This window comes from Labrus bergylta, chromosome 22 (genome assembly GCF_963930695.1).
Source record: "Labrus bergylta chromosome 22, fLabBer1.1, whole genome shotgun sequence".
Taxonomy (NCBI): Eukaryota; Metazoa; Chordata; class Actinopteri; order Labriformes; family Labridae; genus Labrus; species Labrus bergylta.
The window spans coordinates 9,951,611-9,971,564 of NC_089216.1; the positions used below are offsets into that span (position 1 = coordinate 9,951,611).

Below are 19,954 nucleotides of genomic sequence, written 5' to 3' on the forward strand. Positions count from 1 at the left end.
AATGTAAAGACAAGTAATTACAACTCCAAACTCCACCCTTGCAACATCACTTTTACCCCACTCCAAAGTTGTATGGTTGTAATTAGTGAGCGGCCTTGCACAGCTCCAAAAAGTTTCCCAAGATCATTAGATGTATTAAGGATGACCCTGCAGTAGCCAATTAATCGAGTATAAAATGACTTTTGAATGCAGCTAGGATCAAAGCTACTAACATTAGCACCCCTCAGATACCTGGCTCACACTCACACACTCCAGGGTTTCTGACCTTGAGTTCAATCAGGATTATCCAATGGAATATTCCTTCATAAAAATGAACACAAATTTAGATAGTATTTTATCAAGCTGAGCACAGAATATAATATGAATAACATTTCTGATCATTTCATATTTTTGACAAATATTTTCAGTTGAAAATGTTAGTCAGATTAAGCTCAATTTATTTGAGGGGAAAAGACACTGGGGGGGAAAAAAACTCCTTTGTCTGCATCAATAATTATTAATTCAGCAGGCTGTGTTTACAAGTACAGAGAAACAACATGTGGAGAGTTATCTATCATGTTCAGTGTGCGTCCAAGAGCCTTTGTGGCTCTGGCAGATGTTTTCTCACACACTATGCAGGCTATAAAGTCTAACATCCATCTTGCAGGCAGCATGTTTCTGCATACTATAAATATACCGATTGGGTCCAACGATTACCTACACAGTTAGATATAAGGGAGTGTGGGTATCATTCCTTTTTTTTGTGACTAGATCACTTTTTGTTGAGATAGCCAACTCCATCTTTTTAATAACAACCATGAATATCTTGTCACCCTGCACTCTTGTTTGAGAGAGTTGTATGAAAACAACTGTGTCATTGGTATTGGCCAAATCCCGAGCCATGACTTGCCTACTGATATTCTATGAAACATCTATTGGACTGGAAGATTATTGCTTGTATGTGACATTGATTTCAATCCTGTCCCAGCATGATGAAAAAACCACTGAAAACCTGCTAAAACAGTACTAGCTTCTTAAACAACAGTACAAGTTTATGAGTGGAATAGTTCCAAATAGTTCTTGATTTTCTCCATATCTTCATCTCAAATACAGTAACTCAACTCATACAGTGAGTCAGCAGGTTTTCCCAGCACAATTTCTTATAGTAAATTGTATTTTTCAAACAAAATTGAGTGTTCCTCATGACGGCCTGGGTCCTGCCATCTTTAGAGTCCCCCGCCAGTAAACCAGAGAATTGTACGGTAGCTGCTGCCCCCCCCCCCCCCCCCCTCTACTTTTTGCTCTTCTCGAGCCACTGATCACAAGTGCAGTAATTTTACATCGGTCACTTGCTTCATCCCTACTGCATCCCCTGCTCCGACAGTCCGAGACTGCTGACACAGCATTTATTTTGCTAAGCAATTTGAGCATGCTGACCAGCTTTTGTTCATCTTTTTCTCTGTACTATGTGAGAAATGTGAGAATGGAGGCATTATGCATTGACAAAATGGTGCACGGAGGGACAAATGATGGTTAGGGGGAGCATTAATGTTCATTTTTTTTTTTAAATTGTCATTATCAGACCCTAAAAATTAAGGTTTTTGCCCTTCAATACAGCTAATGTTGAATAACTTCTATTAACTTTGCTAAGAAAATACATCAGAGCAGGTTTGGTGTGTTTTATTAAGTCTAGAGAATATTTTTCTCCTAACAGTGACAGCCGAGTGGCTGCATTGTCTATGAATAATCACTGATCATGTAGCAGCCCTTTCATTGTATGTGGAAAGATCCGTCTCAGCCACACGGCTTTTGGCTGTGCCATTGCACCATTCCATACAAATGGAAATGATGCATTCTGTTTTTCCGTCACAGGAGAGCGGCTTCCCATTTTCCGCTCCCACTGACAAGTTGTGCACAGCTGCATAAGTTTGCACACTTGTGTGTGGGGCTACAGGAAATGGCTGTTGACAGCATAATGGGAGTATGAGGATGCAATATTAATCCTTAATCATGCCTGAATCATGAACTGCTGCACTGAAATCCACACATCATTCTACTGGAACTGCTGCTTGCACACAGTCTGGACCCGGTGAGGTGCTTTAGCTACATTTTCCAAGTATTTGTTTTCTTTACTTATAGCTGAAAGTGCAAGTTGTTGCAGGCTCTACATTAAATCCTATTTATATGGCAATATCTTGCAGAAGAATATTCATAAATTAGATCAAATAACACTTGGATGAAATGATATTCAAGCCGTGACATCCAAAATCTGCTGCTTCCTTATTTTCAATCCCTCCCTGTCGTTCTCAATTACTAAGCAAATCAAGACAACCTTAATTCAAAGACGCAAGTTTTATATGAGTCGGGTCATCTCCTAGTTAATCAAAACAGAGTGTGCAGAAAAAAGTGCATGAAGAAAAACCCACACCTCACACCCTGGGCCGAGCAGATTTGACTTGGAACATCATTACCTTTCCAGGATCGCCTTTCATGCAAATGGCTTCTCTAAGCCTGGAAGTTCATTACTAATGGCGCTTCCCATCAATTTACAGGCCTACAAGAATATGAATGCCCCCCCCCCCCCTCCCCTTCTTCTCTTCGAATCCCCCTGTTCTTATAGCATGGCAATTACCACAATGTGCTTTTCCTTCATGGTATCTGGCATCACCCCCTGTGGCGAGCTTCCCACAACAGATGCTCTGCAGTTGTTTCCACACACCATTGAAGCCCAAATGAACTAAACGAACAGTCACTTTTATATGTATTATTCCTGGTGTAGTATCACTTATCTTTGTTTGCTTATTTATTTACCTCACCAATCCGGCTTCACACACTACAAAAGTATTTCTCTACTAAAGGACCAGAGGAGGACAGAAATCTTTTTTGCTGGTCGTGGAGGCAGAGCGGACGTGAAAAATGTGCGGCTGCATTTTTCAAGCTGCAGTTTGTGTCATGTGGAATGATGAAAACCAGCAGTGCTGTATTTATTGTACTGTACAAAGTACTTGTGGTAGAGGGAAGCTTTTTGGTCTTCTAAATAATACATAAAGCATCCTTGAGCTAACCTTGTGTTACCTTAAAAAATACTCAGCTTACTACCAGCTCCCTGAGAGTCAAAGTAGGCCATATGTTTGGTCTTTGGGGTAGTTGTTTGGATGTGTTTTGCATGTCTTCAGCTTGAATTGATAACTTTTAAATGAAAGGCTCATATTAAAGGGCAAATTTTAAATGGAATATTTAAATCCTTGATTTCTGAGTCTGTAGCCAACACTTGTTTGTGTTTATCTTGCTTCCTTTTCTTCGTCTTCCACGCAAGTGTAGCTATCACTGCTTATAATGAATTTACAGTTCTTTGATTTATTATTTTATTTTAAACACTTTGCTTCCAGTCTAATTAACAATACATTTCCTTGGTGAAGCCTAACAGATACTAGATGTAGCACAAAATGCTCAACCTCCGTGTTTAGTATGAATCCCTGCTTTGTCATTGCAAGTGAACTTGAAAGTGTTGTTTTTTACAAAAAAAAGAGAGAATGTAGCCTAAATCCTTCACAATGGCCAATATTTGTGTTTATGTGTATGCAGGGACAGTGAGGACAGGGAGCACACCTTTTTTATTTGCACCAAAGCCGAGAAAGAAAAAGCTCTTTCCTGTTTTGTTGATCCGAGATAGGCCTCTACTCACCTTCAGTGCATTGATGGGAAAGGAGAGGGAGCAGAAAAGCAAAATGGAATTGGTAATAAACATGCTAATGCTAGGCCACAGTGCTGGGGAAGAGCTGTGTCTATACCCGTCCCTTAGCTATCTATTGGTGTGTGTGTGTGTGTGTGTGTGGAGGGGAAATACTGAGATAGAGACAGAGCGGGAGCGAACAGGAAATGTGCACATTATTGCTTGTGAGAGCACACACATACACACATATGCTTTATGCTCCAGAGTAAACAGGGGAGCGCTGCATGTGAACGTGCCACCTTTCTCTTTGAATCGGCCCCTGGAGACGGTGCAAAGGGCCTTTTGTTAGCTCATTGGTGAGATAAGAAGCAGAACGGTGGGGGCTTCAGAGACTCACAGAGCCAGCTTTTTTTCTATAGGATGGAAGCACCCTTTTCAATAGAAACTCATTTGCCATGTTGTGTAATTGTGTCACATAATGGAGCACACCTCATTCAGGTTGCCCAAGGCTCTTTCTAAAGCCATTTTCCTGCATTTACAGCCAAACAAGTCATGTTTTAGAGAGATATTACGCAGCCTTTTGAGCTCAGGGACACCACATATTTCTCTTTGAATGGAATGTTTTGTGTAATCAAGATAGAAATTTTGCTCAGTCCTTATTATAAAAGAGGCACTGTCAACCAACTTGATATTTGTCGTTTGACTTTTATTCTCTCAGCTTAGTGGAAGTAAACAAAGCAGCTGACCTTTCCCGCCTCGTTTGTTGCACTTGTTTGTGTAGAGGAGTGCCGGCTATTAACAGCAACTGGTCACTGAAAGATACTGGCACTTGGAACACGGCAACAAACAAAACACGCTTGCTAATCCCATGGGAATACTCTGCTTTATTTTCTAACACGGTCAAACGAATATCAAAGCTGAAGTGCAGAGATGAAAAATGACTGATTTGAAAATTATTGCTGAGCTTTTCCATTAAACCACCGCAGGCTAGGAGTGGATTGCTATTTGCATAATTTAACTGGCATCTTAATTATTGTGTCAGGAATCTGTATGCAAATGACTTAAGTCACTTAGAAACGGAAACTTGCTTGGCTAAATAGCTAATGGACTAAATTTTATCAAGTAAGAATATACAACGTGAGTGTAACCAGGGTCTCTAATTTTTTGGTTTGTGATGAAACAGTGAGAAGACACAGAAAAGAGGACAGGACAGAAATGAAACAAGGGAATGCATGCTTACCTGTGTTAGCTGGGAGAAAAAGGGGCATGTTAGTGGTGTGTTTTTTTTTTTTTTTTGTCTTCTGGGGACCTACCACGTAAAACAGTGAGTCTGGTGGTAGCGCTCGTCTCTCCAACACTGTTGGAGGCGACGCACTCGTATATGGCTTCATCTCGGGGCGTGCGCAAAGGCTGAATTCTTAGCACTGAACCAGAACCATCGTCGAACTCTATCACCTGCAGGTGCGAGAGACAGGATATGTTAAAGGAGATTTTTTGTGCACAACAGGTGAGGGACCTTCAGCAGACAAAAAACAACAACAAAACTTAGAGGACATTTGGCTAACAACACTGATGGGGACACAATGTACTTTCTATGACAAAGACAAACGCTAGTGCCTACCTTAAATTGAACCCGAGTGATTTGTGTTCATTTGTGAATATTGTGGTTATCTACTTTTACCATAATTTACAGATAGTGCCTTAATCTGTGCAATATAAAAATTCATATTTATCATATATAAGTATTGAGCATTTATAAGTGTTTTTTTTTTTTTTTTAGCTTTTTCGTTACAGGAATGTATTAAATCAGTTTACTATGTGTTCAGACGTGCTCTCTTTTAGTTAAACCTTGCCTTAATTTGTCAAATAATCAATGCGGCTGACTAACTTTAAGAATGGGGAAGGTTATTTGGACGGAATGTTTTGCTCAGATATATTGTTTAGTAGAGGATTTGTAAATTGGAATGTGTCCCACTCTTAAAGTTAACTTTCTACCCTTAAGTAATGCATCACACTGGATTGTGTCAATGGGACAGAAACAAGCACAAACAGTTAAAAGTGGCTTGATAAACGGTTACGGACAGTTGTACCATGAGGTGAGATAGTGGTACAAAGGACAGGACCGACTGTATTGGACGAACGACACATAAAAATGCTCACAAACAGGTGTTTGTTGTTGCTTATTCAGCTTTTTTTTTTGCATGCTACATGTCGTATACTCACTGATTTTAGAAAGCCCTTTGTCATAACTCAACCTCTTTTAAGCATTGAGGTAGATTGCAATAAAGATAGGCCTTAGACCTTTTCTTCACACATTCGCGCATACCACACACGCACACACACACACACACACACACACACACACACACACACATACAAACCCACAGCAGCCTACCAACATTTTCAAAATTCACAATATCTCTGTGCATGTGTTAGTTCATAATACACTTTAACATTTCATCGGCCAAACGATATAGCGGTGTTGGCATTCAAGCTGATAGCAGGTGATTGTGAAAAGAGTCCCTTTCTTTGTTAAATTTAAGAAGTGAATTAGAAAGGAAGTTGTGAGAGTACTAAAAGGAAATGGGTGTTTGTTAGAAGATGAGGCAGCAGCACATGATTGAATGGGCGTGAAATGGTTGCAGCCGGCAAACCCTTCGAGGCAATGAGGGAATGAAAACTAGTGTGTTAGCATTCAGCACAACGTGCGATGCAAACGCGATGAACTCTGATAAGATTAGATTTCTGTCGTTATGAGACCCAAAGTAGAAGCGGGGAGAGGTCTCCTAGCTCTGTCAAGCCTTTGCTGCTGTGCAGAAGCAAGCAAATATGGCATGAAGAGCAGAGGGGGAAAAGTGGCACCATGATAGTCCTGAGGACTGACACAGAAATTAATAGAAATCTTATCAGTGTTCTGCAATGATGTGCTATTTCTCATGGGTATTGAGCCCAAGTGCAGATTAAAGCTGACCAGAAATCAAAGCTGCAGCCGAAATAAGGAGGGTAGGACATGCATTTAGATAAAGATGCCACAAAGCAAAAGGATATTTAGAAGTGAAAGCGCTGCTTCCCCTTTCACTTTGCATAAGCTGGCAAATGTGGCATGATGCTAATGTAGGTATCTGGGTCACACCACAAGTTGTTTTCTCTTCTGTCCAATTGCTATTTTCTTGTATGTTATTGAATTACAAATCTATCCCCAGATCTTTTGTAAACTTGCTCATTAAAACTCAAGCATGTTCAAAAGCCTGGCCAGCATGATTATTAGAGCCTGCTAATGCGTGGTGGCAAGTCAGGGCAAAAAAAGCAGGCGAGCAGTGCTTGGCGCGATGGATTATGTGCGAGCAGGGAGCCAAAAGCAGTGCTGAAGCATTCCAATTTTGTCGAGCATTTTACATCAGAACAATAGACCTAATACCTCAAATCTCTGGTTGCTGACTTTCTTCCCCTTCTTGTTCCACACAATCTTGGGCCGTGGATCTCCAGTAGCTTGGCAGATAAAGGATGCCACCCCTCCTTGCACGCCTGTTTGGTCATTAGGGGTTCTTAAAAACTTTGGTGGTGCTGCAGAGAGACAAACAAAGAACAAAAGATAGAAATAGTTAGCATACTAAGCATTGCAGTCAGTGCTATTAATCTCTCTTACGAAGCCCCACAAATTAGAAAGAAAACAAAGTTGCAGATTTAGCATGTGGCTGTTAAGAGGATTGTCTTTGGAGGTCAAGACAAGTATTGTGTAAGTGGAAACAGATGATCAGAGGTTGGGATCAATTAAAGGACAGAGGTCATTGGTGTATGTGTGTACAAAGCGTATAATCTTGACCTGGGAAGTAGTTTACATAAACTCTAAAATCTGTTTTGAAGCATAACTGACTTTCTAGGAAGTTTGGTTTCGGACTTTTTGAAGAAAAAGGGAAATATACTGTATGTTGCTGGCCTTCTCCCCCTGCAACAGTGAAGCGTTATGTTGGCACCTTCATATTCTGTCACATAACAAAATCAGCAAAGGCATACCTAAAAGATCATTGTAATATGAGTTTCAGTGGTTTTAGTTTTTAATGCTCATTTCATTTTGAAAGCACTGCAGAAAGTAAATTTTAGGTTATTGTTTTTGGCCATTTTGCCTTCAGTGGAATGGACAGCTGAAGAGAGACTGTAAATGTTTGGTGGAAAGAGTGGCTGATGACATGCAGCAAAGGGCAGAGTTTACATTCAAACCAAAGGCTGCTGCAATAGAGACTATGGCCTCCATACAATGGCGCACACGACATAACCACCAGGCCAAGCTTAAAAAAAGGGATGATCGTTAAGTTTAGATCTATGTCTCATATCTGTCTTTGAGTTTGTCTGTTATGTGTCATTGACATTTAAGTCATCCATCCTCAACCTGTTAATTTTTGCATAGTCTACATGTCATTCTATACAATAATCTTTCCGCCATTTAGTGTTTCTAATAACAAGGCAAACATTGTCCAACTCGTGCATAGAAGCAGAAGCTGTGGACCAGCAGACAACACTAATCTCCCCCAAAACCCACCAATTGGAACAGTGCTTGTGCCCCAACGCAAATGAGACACGCACCTGATAAGGCCCTGGCAATGCTCTGATTGGCGATGTGAGCATTCCATCGCTCCTAATTGGTCTCTCAATTCATCACAACAAGTCAAGTGTAAAGGCACTGAGGATAAAAATGCAAAAAATGCAGGGGAGTTGAGGTGAGGGAATAACAGAATGGAACAGTGATTGCTTTGTGCAATCATGGACGTTCCCAGCTACCGTGGTGGTTTTACAACACTGGACAATAGCGTTTTTCTCAGACTGCGATTTTGACAGGTGGTTAAGCCAGTTGCAGCCTTGTGCTTGCAGTTTGATTTCTAATTCCCTAATATTATCCAGTCTTTAGAATAATTCTTTCACCGGCTTTCTCCCACACATATAAGTGAAAAATAACCCTGTCTCTCCCTGAGGAGTTTCTGATTGTTAGATTTTCATTCCAGCTTTATCATAATGATCTAGGCTAATTCAATAGCAATAATGTAACAGTGCTAAGCCAGACACCCTTAGTGTTTTGCTCTGAAGCTCGAGCGCCAGCTTCAGTGGGAGGTGTAGCTCCATCTGTCCCCCTGCAGAGCAACTGTTTGCCTTTTATCAATCACTTCAGCGGGCCATTAGGGGCCACACAGCTGCGGTAATGCCAACCATCTGAATCACCTCGTGTGTGTGTGTGTGTGTGTGTGTGTGAGAATGTGTGCTCGAGCTTGTTCGCGTGTCTGTATGCAGAACAATTTCCCTGCCCAGCAGCGGGACCACGAGTGAGCTAAGAATTAACTTGCAGGATTCATGGAGAGGTGACATAAGATGTGTGGTCAGCAATCAAAAGAGTGAACAGATAAACAGGAAAGCAGCTGGGCTTCCACTGGGCAAATTAGTCTGGGAAATCACCTGATTGCCTCTTGTCATGCACATGCTTTTGCATGCAGACACACATTAATATAACACTCAGAATCGCTCTTTCATTCATCGGCTGACAGATCCGACAGGTGGGCTGCAGAGATGACGCTGTGTAATTTTTACGCAGCAAAAAGCACCATTATATCTGCAATTGCACCTTATCTCATTGGTTTGGCTGGGGCTTGGTGCTCACTGGCATCCAGTCAAGAGGGTGCTGATGGGTAATTGATATGCTATTGGGGCTGTTTTCGCTCGGGGGCCATCCATTACGGCTCGGTGCGTCTTGCCACACCGGCTGTGATAGACTGCGAGGACATGAACGGGGAGATCAGCATTGGAGGTGAGGGGAAGGAGGGCCGGGGGAAAGTCGTCGTACAATGGGGAGTGATTGAGGCGTGACATGGAGGTAATGGTGTTTTCACAGACATGGCCTCTGATATCACCATCATTCCCCCATTTTGGTCTGCCGCATACAAACATCCATTTTGGTAGAGTCCTCATACGAGTTCAGGCAGACAAAGGCTGATTGAAACCTCGGTTTTCTCTGAACAATGACATGACGAGCAACATGAAAGCAACTCAAAAGACACGGTCTGTGTGAACAAATGCTTTACAAATGCACCAGAAATAAATCTCTTCCAACAGAACCCTGATTTTTCAATGATCTTGTTGGAAAACCTAAAGCTATGTGAAAGTTGAAAGATCTAGCTGCCATTTGATTGCCTGAAATACTGTGGTTTTTAACATAATATTTGTTTACTGTCTGTCTTTGTTAGACTTCTGTGCTGCAGTCTTGGCCAGGACACTCTTGTAAAAGAGTTCCTGAATGCCAACAAGAATATTTTCCTGGTAAAATAAATAATGTTCAAATAACACAGAGTATCATCAGCATAGTGTTGCCTTCAAGCATTTCAAATGTTTCTCAGTTTGAATAAATCCCATCCGATTAAGGCCCCTGTAACCTCTGCTACATGCTGGAGACTCCTTTAAGAGTTAACCCTGATCTACTTGAATTAATACCTTGGCAAGGCACCTGTTAATCCAGTGCTAAGCTGTCGCCTGCAAACAAAACGAGAAGTGTAAAGCCTGCCATGAGCTAAAAGGTTTGAGACATGGGCCGGTGCTTGCTCTCCCTCGAGGTCATTATGTTACCTTGTTCACATTCGCTGCGACCGGAAAGGAAGATGCTGTTCATAGCAACACCTTGCTCTATTTTTCAAAGACTACATGTCAAGAATTCGGAGGATGACTAGAGCCTTTACTGTTCTAAGAACAACCATTTCCATAGGACTGAGGGGCGTTAGCCCTATGGCCTTAGGACTGTTTAATTGCTAGAAATCTATATGTATTTGTATATATCAAACAACAGGAAAGCTAAGGCTTGCTAACGATAACAATTGTTTTACTCTGCATTAAAACCTGAGCATTACATTGATTTAATAAAAATAGCAGTGTTGCTTAATGACCTTGCATGTTTTACATGTTTTGCTTTGTTCTTTGTTGGGTTGAATTTAATTCAAGTGTTACCATGGTCTCATCTTCCATATAAAAGACAGAACATACAGTTAAATCCCAGCCTCAACAGCTGGGATTTGAAGCATGTAGAAATGCAGCTTATTTTTGACAAAACCAACATGATTTAATTTTGAGAGAAACATGCTGGCAAATCAATGAATATACAATATTTCTGAAACGGTTAGTTTGAATCATCTCTGATTTGGAAGGTAATGCTCCATTGAATGCAGGTTAAACTTCCAAGCACCTGTTGAAGACCAGACTTTAAGTTGAATGGACTGTGTAACTGAAAACGATGGCCGAAGATTTGATTTTTTTTCATGTTTGTGTTTAACTTGGCGGATAGCAGGGTTAAGAGCATGTTGCGTATCTGCATTCATTACAAGTTTGTTTGATATTGGCTTAGCTCAGCCAAACATTGCATTTAAATGGTCTTTTCAAATGGATCTCAGTTTCATTCATAATGGCCAAAACATTTAATGTCGTCAGTATTCTGCCATAAAGTAGAGTTTGATCTGCCAAGCCATTAAATAGCACCAATCAAAGAGTGGAGTGAAGAACATTAATAAACCCACTTTCAGTTGGAACCTCTATTCGGCACAGACACCAGTCCAAGTGGCTCGGTTTTCACAATTATACTGACTGACATATTCAATTTAATTTGCATGAAAGGGGCCATTTCCTCTCTGAATCTTTAACTTGCACGGTAAGGCAGGGTTGTGGAGGGCGATAATTAATCCTCACACATTGGGTGGCAGTCTGCAAATACCCTGCTCCGTTTGGACATATGCGTGGAAGAAAGGAGCGTTTAAAGATGCCATTAACCTCATTCAACATCTTAAAGTCACAGTTTTTTTAGTCCGGCGATATTGATAAATCGTCACAACAGTAGCAAGTGACACAAGGGTCTAGAGGCGGTAAAAGTGAAGTGCTGATGACATTTGACCTTATGTCATCTTCTAAGTATTCTGAAGGTCTGTAATCATAGTATTTATATGAATGCAATTCTAGAGGATGTTTTTTTTTTTGGTCAATGTGAATGCATTGGTGTATGTGCTTTCTAAAGCAACACCCTCTCTATGGATTAATTAACTGTCTTAACAGTCTACAGAAAACAGCTCTCCCCCCCCCCATGCCAAAGCGAAAACAAAATGTAGCAATGCAGACACACAAAGACGGAGATAAACAATGCAAAAGAAAATATGTGGGAAAAAAAACGGAGAGGGAAGATAAACCACACATACTAATCAATGGAACAAACACGAGCATAAACCATTTTCTTTGGGGCACTACACAACTCTCTATCTGCAGCATTATGATAAAAAAAAAATATGTCTTTTGTAATGCTGAGAAAACAAACTCTACATTGTATGCACTCACAAAGGGGCTAGGCAGTGAGAAAGAAAAAGGCATCGGAGCTTAATTAGAACTGTTGCCTGATTTGCATTGCATGCTCATCGGTAATCTGGCCTTAAATGGAAACTGAAATTCTTATTGCAATTAGTGATTACTTGAAAAGGGATATGGCCTCCGAATGATTGTTAATTACTGGATCAGGAATAGTACATGAATTCACTGCAGAGTTTTGAACGCAGTGCAATGATGGGGACTTGCTCTTCCATCAATATTGTGCTGCTTGTCACGCATAATGAAGTTCATAATACAAGCCTTCTCCTGACACTGCCCCCGCCCCCTTCCCAACTGCTCAAATGTGCTCCCTCAGCAAAATGCATGAGTCATTATGTAAAACTAATTCAATAGAATATACACAAATGCAGCTTAATGACATTAATATTGAGGCTGCATGAAGATAGCATAGCTGCAGGTCCATTTTTGGATGGGGTCAGGGTCTCTTATTCGCCGCTAAGAATCTCCCGTGAATAAATAAACGTGTATCATCACTAATATAGCTTCAAAGGCGGGAAAACTACAGCATGCACTTTAACACGCAACTCACCATGGTATTGTCCTTGCCAAATATTCAGCCCAGTGACTAAGGTTGCAAAAATCATATTCCAATGGGACATCCTTAACCCCGGTTAGTGTGTATTACTCATGCTCAGTCGCACTGCAATGCAAAGGCTGAGCTACTTTTCTGCAGGAGTTAGGGCGACTTTTTTTTTTTTTTGCACCAACAACAGCTTCAAAAGGAATGGCTAATGCTGCTGTCCCACATTCAAAGCAATGACAGATACTCTGACTAAACCTATCATGCACATGTGCAGCCGTGCACAGACACACGCCCCTATGGGTGTTAGAATATTCCTGCAGAATAGGAGTGAACATTGCAAATTGGACATTTATAAATTAGGCTAGTGTGTGTGGGTCAATAGAAAATTTTGGATGGTTCCATTAAATAAATATAAAGGGTTATTTATGGAACAGAGCTGAGCTTCTCAGTCAGTGTTTCATAGGATTAGATCGGAAAGACCCTCTTATTCAATTATCATTGTACATTCATATAGGCTGAAACCTTTCTGCAGTGACAGCTACATTAGTGATCTCTTCTGGTGGTGTATTAAAATGTTTGCAGAGGAAACCTTGCTCTCCTCGACTTCTCTCACTCTCTCTCCTCCAGTGTTTGTCTCACACACACACTCACGCTACAGCTATCTCCCACGGGACACATTAGTGAGGTAGAGGGATCCAGTTTGTCACTTAATAAAACGGCCCACTCAAACAGATGGCTTTGTTCAAACGGCCCCCAACGTTTTAAAAGCTGCTACTGAATCGCTGCTGTGGCAAATCAGACACATGAAAGCCCACCTCCCTTTGCGTCGCATACCAAACAGAAAGAAACATATAAATATTGAATCGCAACACTTGCGACTTGAGACTGTCCGCTAGAGAGAGAACAAAAAAAAAACAAGAGAAGGATGAGGAGAGGTGGAAAACACTAGATCCCCCCTGATGAAAATTATGAACATGGGCTGAGGTTGTGCAGAACAATAGAGGATTTAATTTCAATAAGACCTCAATTTAATCTCCACTCCCATCCACAATTTATTCATCTATGTGGGAATAGACAAATCTTGAGCTGATTTGAGGAGAAAACAGTCAAGCAAGAAGTATGAAATTTGGATTTGTTTGTCTTGTTTGTTTGTTTTTTTTTACTTCGACATCTGGGGGAAAAAAAAGAGAAAACATAGATAAGTAATTCTAATTGCACAGGCTTACTCTGTTTGGTAGTCAGCGCAGTCTATTTGCAAAAAGTTAATTATCTGATAGGATAGGCAGTGGCAGCCACTAACAGCCATTCGTTCATTCTGTTATCCACCAGGCAATAGAACGATTCATTAAATGGCAGTGCTGCAGCAAAATGGACCAATAGTTATCAGGCTGGGGGCTGCACTGACTTGAAAAGATGTTAAAATGGCAAAAGTGATAAATGTTCTTTGGCCATGTCAGCTTACTGCTGATGTAATGACGTGGAGATAATAAGGGAGTGTGATTTCCTATGATTCTTAAGCTTCTGCCACACATGTGATGTCGATTTTATTCTGATTGATAATATCTCCATGAAGGCATGCTCAGATGAAAATCTTCAAAGCTGCTGCCTTTCCACTATATGTAGAATAAATCAAAAGATATGAAAGGGACAATTGGAATGGAAAATCAAATAAGCAACATATTTTCCTGTCTCCATTCAAGACAGAATTACACTATCCTTGGGCCTCTCTCATTTCTTTATGCCATTAACGTCACATAATTGTCTTTGTCCTCAACCAGAGCATAAAAGCTTACCATCAAGCGTAGGTGGATCATGATGCGAATCTTTCCAGAGATTGGATATTGTGTATTTTAAACAGACTCAGATTATAAGGATAACAAGTGCCAAGCCATTTCCAATGGATGCCAGTTGTCAGGCCATAAGAGGTGACACATTCCCCTCACTGTGTTTTCTCAGGCATACAGGAAAACTAGCTCATGCTCCTCGGTGCTTCTTGGAGACAACTGGCTTCCTTTCAGCAGCTCAGATATCCTGCAAATGTTCCCAAGTTCAACAACTAAACCAAAGAAGACATACGCCTTGAATTTTCCCATGTGCATTTTCCTCGTTATTAAAGTCTAGGGTTCAGGGAATATTTTGCTAATCTTTTTGAAATACATGTAATAGACAAGGAAAAAAAAAAAGAAAAATCTCTGTGCGGATGGTCTTAGCGATCCTCAAGCCAAAATCCTATCTCTGGGGCAAAGAATATGCAGGGGAGGTACCAAAAACAGTCACTGAAGGAGCAAAGTGACCTTTCACAGGCCACTAATTTTACGCAGCAGTGAGGGAAGAGTATTGCATATAAAACAGAGGAAGAAAAATGGCTGTAATTGAAACGTCTTTGGGGTAAAAATCACCTTTTACTCTTCGTAGCCACCAATGACTGTCAGAACACAACAGCATCAAACATTATGTGAATGAGCGGAGAAAAAGATGTGATTTTGGGAACATTATGAGACAGTTTTGAACAGATACTCATTGAGAAATTGTAAACCTTTGACTAAATTAGTATGTTCGCTTCGTTTCTTGCATGGTGTTCACTTGTAATCATTTTTTAAGTCGGACTACAACATTTAAGATTCTCCATTTGTTTCAGCGTAGTAAAGTTGCCATATAATCTTTCAACCTAATTAAAATGAATGATTATTCCTTGTGTTACTCATTACATTTTAATGAGCTTGTCTGACATTCAATGAGTGACATGCTGTACCGATGGAAGAAATATTCGCTGTGTCTTTGTGGGCTCTTTTCGGCCGCTACACATTATTAATATGTCTCTAACTAAACCACTTGCAGTAAATCTAAGTTGAGGTCTTTTGAATTCTTAATTGCGAACCCCTGAAGAAAACAGTTCAGCCTGTGTGTGTGCCTGTGTTTGTGTGTCTTTTAAAGAGCTACAGATGGGAAACAAATGAGGGCGGGTGGTATCAGGGTCAGACTGGCGGATGGGGGTTTTCACTCGGAAGCAAACAGTGCAATGTCACCCAAGGAGCAAAAAAACAACAAGCCTCAGGGGACATAATTAAAATAATCCAGGGAAATTAAGGGCTTGCTCACTTCAGAAAGGCTCTTTCTTGATGTGCGTGGAAGTAGGGATGATTCATCCGGAGATGATTAGAAGTGTAAAGAGGACGACTTTGTGTGTGTGTGTGCGTGTTGCTGTGTGTTTAATGTGTGTAGGTGTTACTAGACACACTCTCTTTTGAGCCACTTTTTAAAAGTGTTTTCACATTTATTCAAATGAACAACTTGTGAGATAAATACACATGCAATAGAGTCAACAAGGTTCCAAAACATTGTGCTTAAAAAGAAGCCTCAATTCCACTGAAATCCTGCTTTTGTGGCAAGATAAAAGTAGTTTTATTCTGGAAATATTTGCGTCCTTTTAGAGGTAATAAAAAGGAACACAAATGGGGCCTTTGGAAGGGAGTCAAGAAAACCATCCATCACTATTAGAATTGTGATTTGAGAAGAAAATGAGACATCTTAGGACATTTTATTGCCTCATGAAAATCTTGGTTATTTAGAAAAATAGTTTATGTGTGGTTCATTTTTCCAACCGTGTTTCAATGTGAGACTTAATGAAATATTGTGTTCTGTTTTCCTAAGGAGGGTAGATTTCTAAAGACGAGGAGACTCCTTAGGGTGCATGACTGTTGGGGACCGGAGATGAGGCCTTTGGTCTGGTGGAGTTTGCTGCCCTTCTCTTCTTAGTCCTTTTCACCCTTTGCCAAACCCAGCCTCAGTTTACAGAGCGAGTGGGTACACAAAGGCACTGGCCTTGTGTGCAAATGTTTGCCAGCAGTAATGGGCTCTAGTCCACTGAGTGAGTGAAAGTGTGTGTTTTTTTTTTTTTTTGTCGTTTAAATGAATGTACATAAGCATCTGAATTGACATACTGGAAGGACAATAGTTTTAATGTGCGTCTTCACAACTAACCTATGTATTTGCTAATGGAGAGTATCAGTTTGATCATAAATCAGCAAGCGGTTAGGAAAACTTCCACTTAAAGTATAAAGACCTGTTTGTCTCGAAAGCTGTTTCACTGTAATCTGTATTATTCCAAAAGCAACAACTGTGAGTAATGGCTTAGGCTATTAGCTTTTAATGTTGAGTCATAAAACCGCGAAGAAGGGAGGGTAAAAAAGGCAATGACATTGTCACAAAATGCCACAAGGTACTTGGGTCCTCAGTTAGTAATGACTTCATCCCTTTTCTCACATAGATTAAAGGTTAAAGAGTCAGCCTGCACATTGACTCAGTGTGCTGTTATTTACGACATTAATATTCATGAAAATAAATCACACATAAAGGATTAAAGCCACAGATTTCTTGGTAACTTTAGAGGCATCTATTTTCACTCTGCAACATATAAGGCCAATCCCCCATCATTTATCATTCCACAGGTGCAGGTGCATTTTCAGAACCCATATGTCCCTTTGCCTCTTCAACCTAGGAGGAGAGTCTTCTGTTAGGGGGGCAAGGGGGGGGGGGGGGGGCTTAACACGTCCCATAAAAAACAATTTCTCTTCCTCTTATTCGTCTGCGCTGAATTTGTCACGATGGGGAACCAAGTCCAGATTAATTAGATTCCATTTTGTGTTCATCTTCGTTTTCCCCTCCATCCATGACTCTTTTCTTTTTCTTTTTCTTTGTCTTGCCCACAGTCCTTACAGCCAATCCCCGGACCATTTATCACGTTGCCATCTCGAGTGAGCCTTCCCCCTTTCCTCGCTGGGAAGCCATTAGAGCATCTCTGCATCGTGGCGTCCAGATTGCATTCCGGTCCCCGCTCGCGACATTTATCATCTTTTGTCCTAACTTTTTATCTGCCCCTGCCCTGTGTGAAGCCCTATCTGCAATGCCCACTGTAATGAAACACTGGGAGGTGAGGCTCAAGTAAATAACCTAATTAAACCTAGCAAACAGGGACAAAGGGGGGAAAAGGCAACAAAAGGCCTTTGTGAGAATGCCAGAGGAGGAACACTCACAGATGGCAGCGAGGAAGTCGAAGCGGTGATGTGGCACCATGCCCATACCACCTTCTCATCTCTGTATTTATAGTCGTGGTGCTGTTGTTTGTCCAAAGATGTCCTTTTTACTTGATCTCAACCAATGTAGTATAACAGCATATCCTTATTCTGACATTTGTACATCTAAAAAATTGCATTTTAGGAAGGAAACACTCCTTGAAGACAATAAAATATCTTTGTGATAAGGGCCCAAAGCTTTGAATAATGGCTCCTAAGAGAAAATCCATCCCGCCTGCTCACTCCCTTTCACTCCTTTCTAATTCTTAGGCAAAAGTCGAGCCAACTCTGATTGGTCTCATTAGGGACAAAATGAAGAATGCCAAGCGTCATAATTATCGGCGCTCTGCTGCAAACAGTATCGAGTCGATACTGCAAAATGTCAGGAGGGCATTAGTGGGCAATTATTAATCCATATCAAGCTGGGATGGACAATTTAATTATCACCCAATCAATATTTCTAGATCTTGTACAGATGTAGAGCAGTGACTGGGTGCATAGATCGGCCTTCTAGAAGAACCTGTGCAGGATTAAAAGGGGCCTAGAAGAGAAGCAGGTCTGAAGAAGACAGGGAATCTGCTTCTCCGCATGCATTACCAACAGCATTCAGCAACTTCTTCCAGTGATGTACTGACTACTGTACCTGAATACATTAGGGCTGTATAAGACCTTAACTCCCTTGAGCTGAAAACCGTCTCCTCTCCTGCACCTGGAAGACTTTCTGCAGGACAAATGAGTGTTTTCGAGGGTCTAAAAGTTCCAGCGCGGTGTGTGGCATATATGACTTTGATTTTTGACCATTACTGACTTGTTAATAGTCAAGGAAATGTATTCATAGAAAAAAAACAAAGTGAGATTAACTCAAAAGAGAAATACAAAAATCTAGGACAGGCTTTCAAATTACATAATATGCTTTATTTAATTGGCTATATCAAAATATAAAGGCATAAAATAGACAAATAATCTATAAACAAGCTGAGTTACAACACACAAGTAGAGGCAAGCAGAGCCTTCTCCAGGGTGGCCAGTTAGACTTTGATTTTTCCTTATCAACTGGATTAAAACCAAAGGTTTTTATCTTGTTCCAGTGCTGGCCTGGCACCATAAGCAACATTTGACAAGAGCTAATGTGTTCATTACAGTCTGATGCTGCTCTGAATTTGTATTCTCTGAGCCCCAAAAGCCACTGCATGATGCAGCAGGGGTGCCTGATACAAATGGGCTCTTCTTTGTTTAGCTTTTTATTAACAATTTGCTGTAATATTCTATCATTGCCAATAATATTGCTTACTTTCTGATGGTGCACCCCTTTTTTTTCTCCATGCAGCCCAAATAATTATTCTCATTGTACCTGAAACAAACTATCTCAAATAATGTCAGTCAAGCCTTTGTGCGAGTGATGAAACAAAATGAATGCTGTGTAACAGGCCCTCGTGGATTTCAAAGACACCACACAATGAGGCATGGGAAAACAAAAGTGGCTGTCTTCCACCAGATAGCAGTCATCTCCAGATAAGAATACCCTCTCATCCTTCTGTTTTGCTTTTTGTTTGCTGTTATTGTGACTCCCTTCTCCATCCCTGAATCGCTTTAGTCACTATGCAACCAATTGATTACTGCTAAGTTGCCTGGACCTAGGTTATTTTCACCACATATTGGACTCTCTGTAGCAATGGATTATTATTTTAGCATAAGATTGCATATTTTCTTATGCGGCATGCATTATAAACCTGCATACTTCTTTCATATTACCCAATAAAGCCTCAGTATCCACTTTTTCTATAATAATACTACAAGAGAAAGAGCTTGACTTTGTTTACACCAATAAAAACTCCAACTATTGACTCCCAGTTTTGATGGAAGCTGCCTCAAAGTTTCATTTAATGACAGATACTTTCTTTTGACTTATGTGACAACAATCTTTGACTTTATTACCAAGTTTTTATTTAAGATGATTTAATATGGTGTCAAACGTCTAATCATATCTTTAGGATTTAGGTTGTGAGCTCTAGGATTACTTTATTGGGGAAATTATCTTGCGGCTTTGCAAAGAAAAAAGAGAGACGTGAATAAGCATTAAAGAAACACAAAAAGAAACCCCTTTTGACCTAAATTAGCTTTCCCTTAACTTTTCCTTTTTATCACCTCATCAGGTTCCAGCGCCTTTGAAAGCAAGTCCATCCATTATTTCAGTTAATCTCTATCTAAGCTCTTTCTCTTCCATACTTAGCTTTCTTTTCTATCTACCTTCTCCTAATCTCTCAGTGCCCCGAAGTACTTGCGATTACTTGTTTTTGGGAGATTACACACCAT

The 19,954-nt window shown here is 40.5% G+C and overlaps 1 protein-coding gene across 32 annotated transcripts in view; it reads right to left on the bottom strand.

The window, feature by feature from the left end:
• The window catches only part of LOC109994240 (protein tyrosine phosphatase receptor type D), a 354,409-nt gene that overhangs the window by 59,691 nt on the left and 274,764 nt on the right, over window positions 1-19,954 (bottom strand). For all 32 annotated transcript variants that reach the window (XM_065950652.1, XM_065950655.1, XM_065950656.1 and 29 more), the window contains 2 exons: window positions 7,071-7,216; window positions 4,966-5,107 (listed from right to left, as the gene is read on the bottom strand). In XM_065950652.1, coding sequence (XP_065806724.1) covers window positions 4,966-5,107; window positions 7,071-7,216 — 288 coding nt within the window. The remainder of the gene's footprint in view (window positions 1-4,965; window positions 5,108-7,070; window positions 7,217-19,954) is intronic.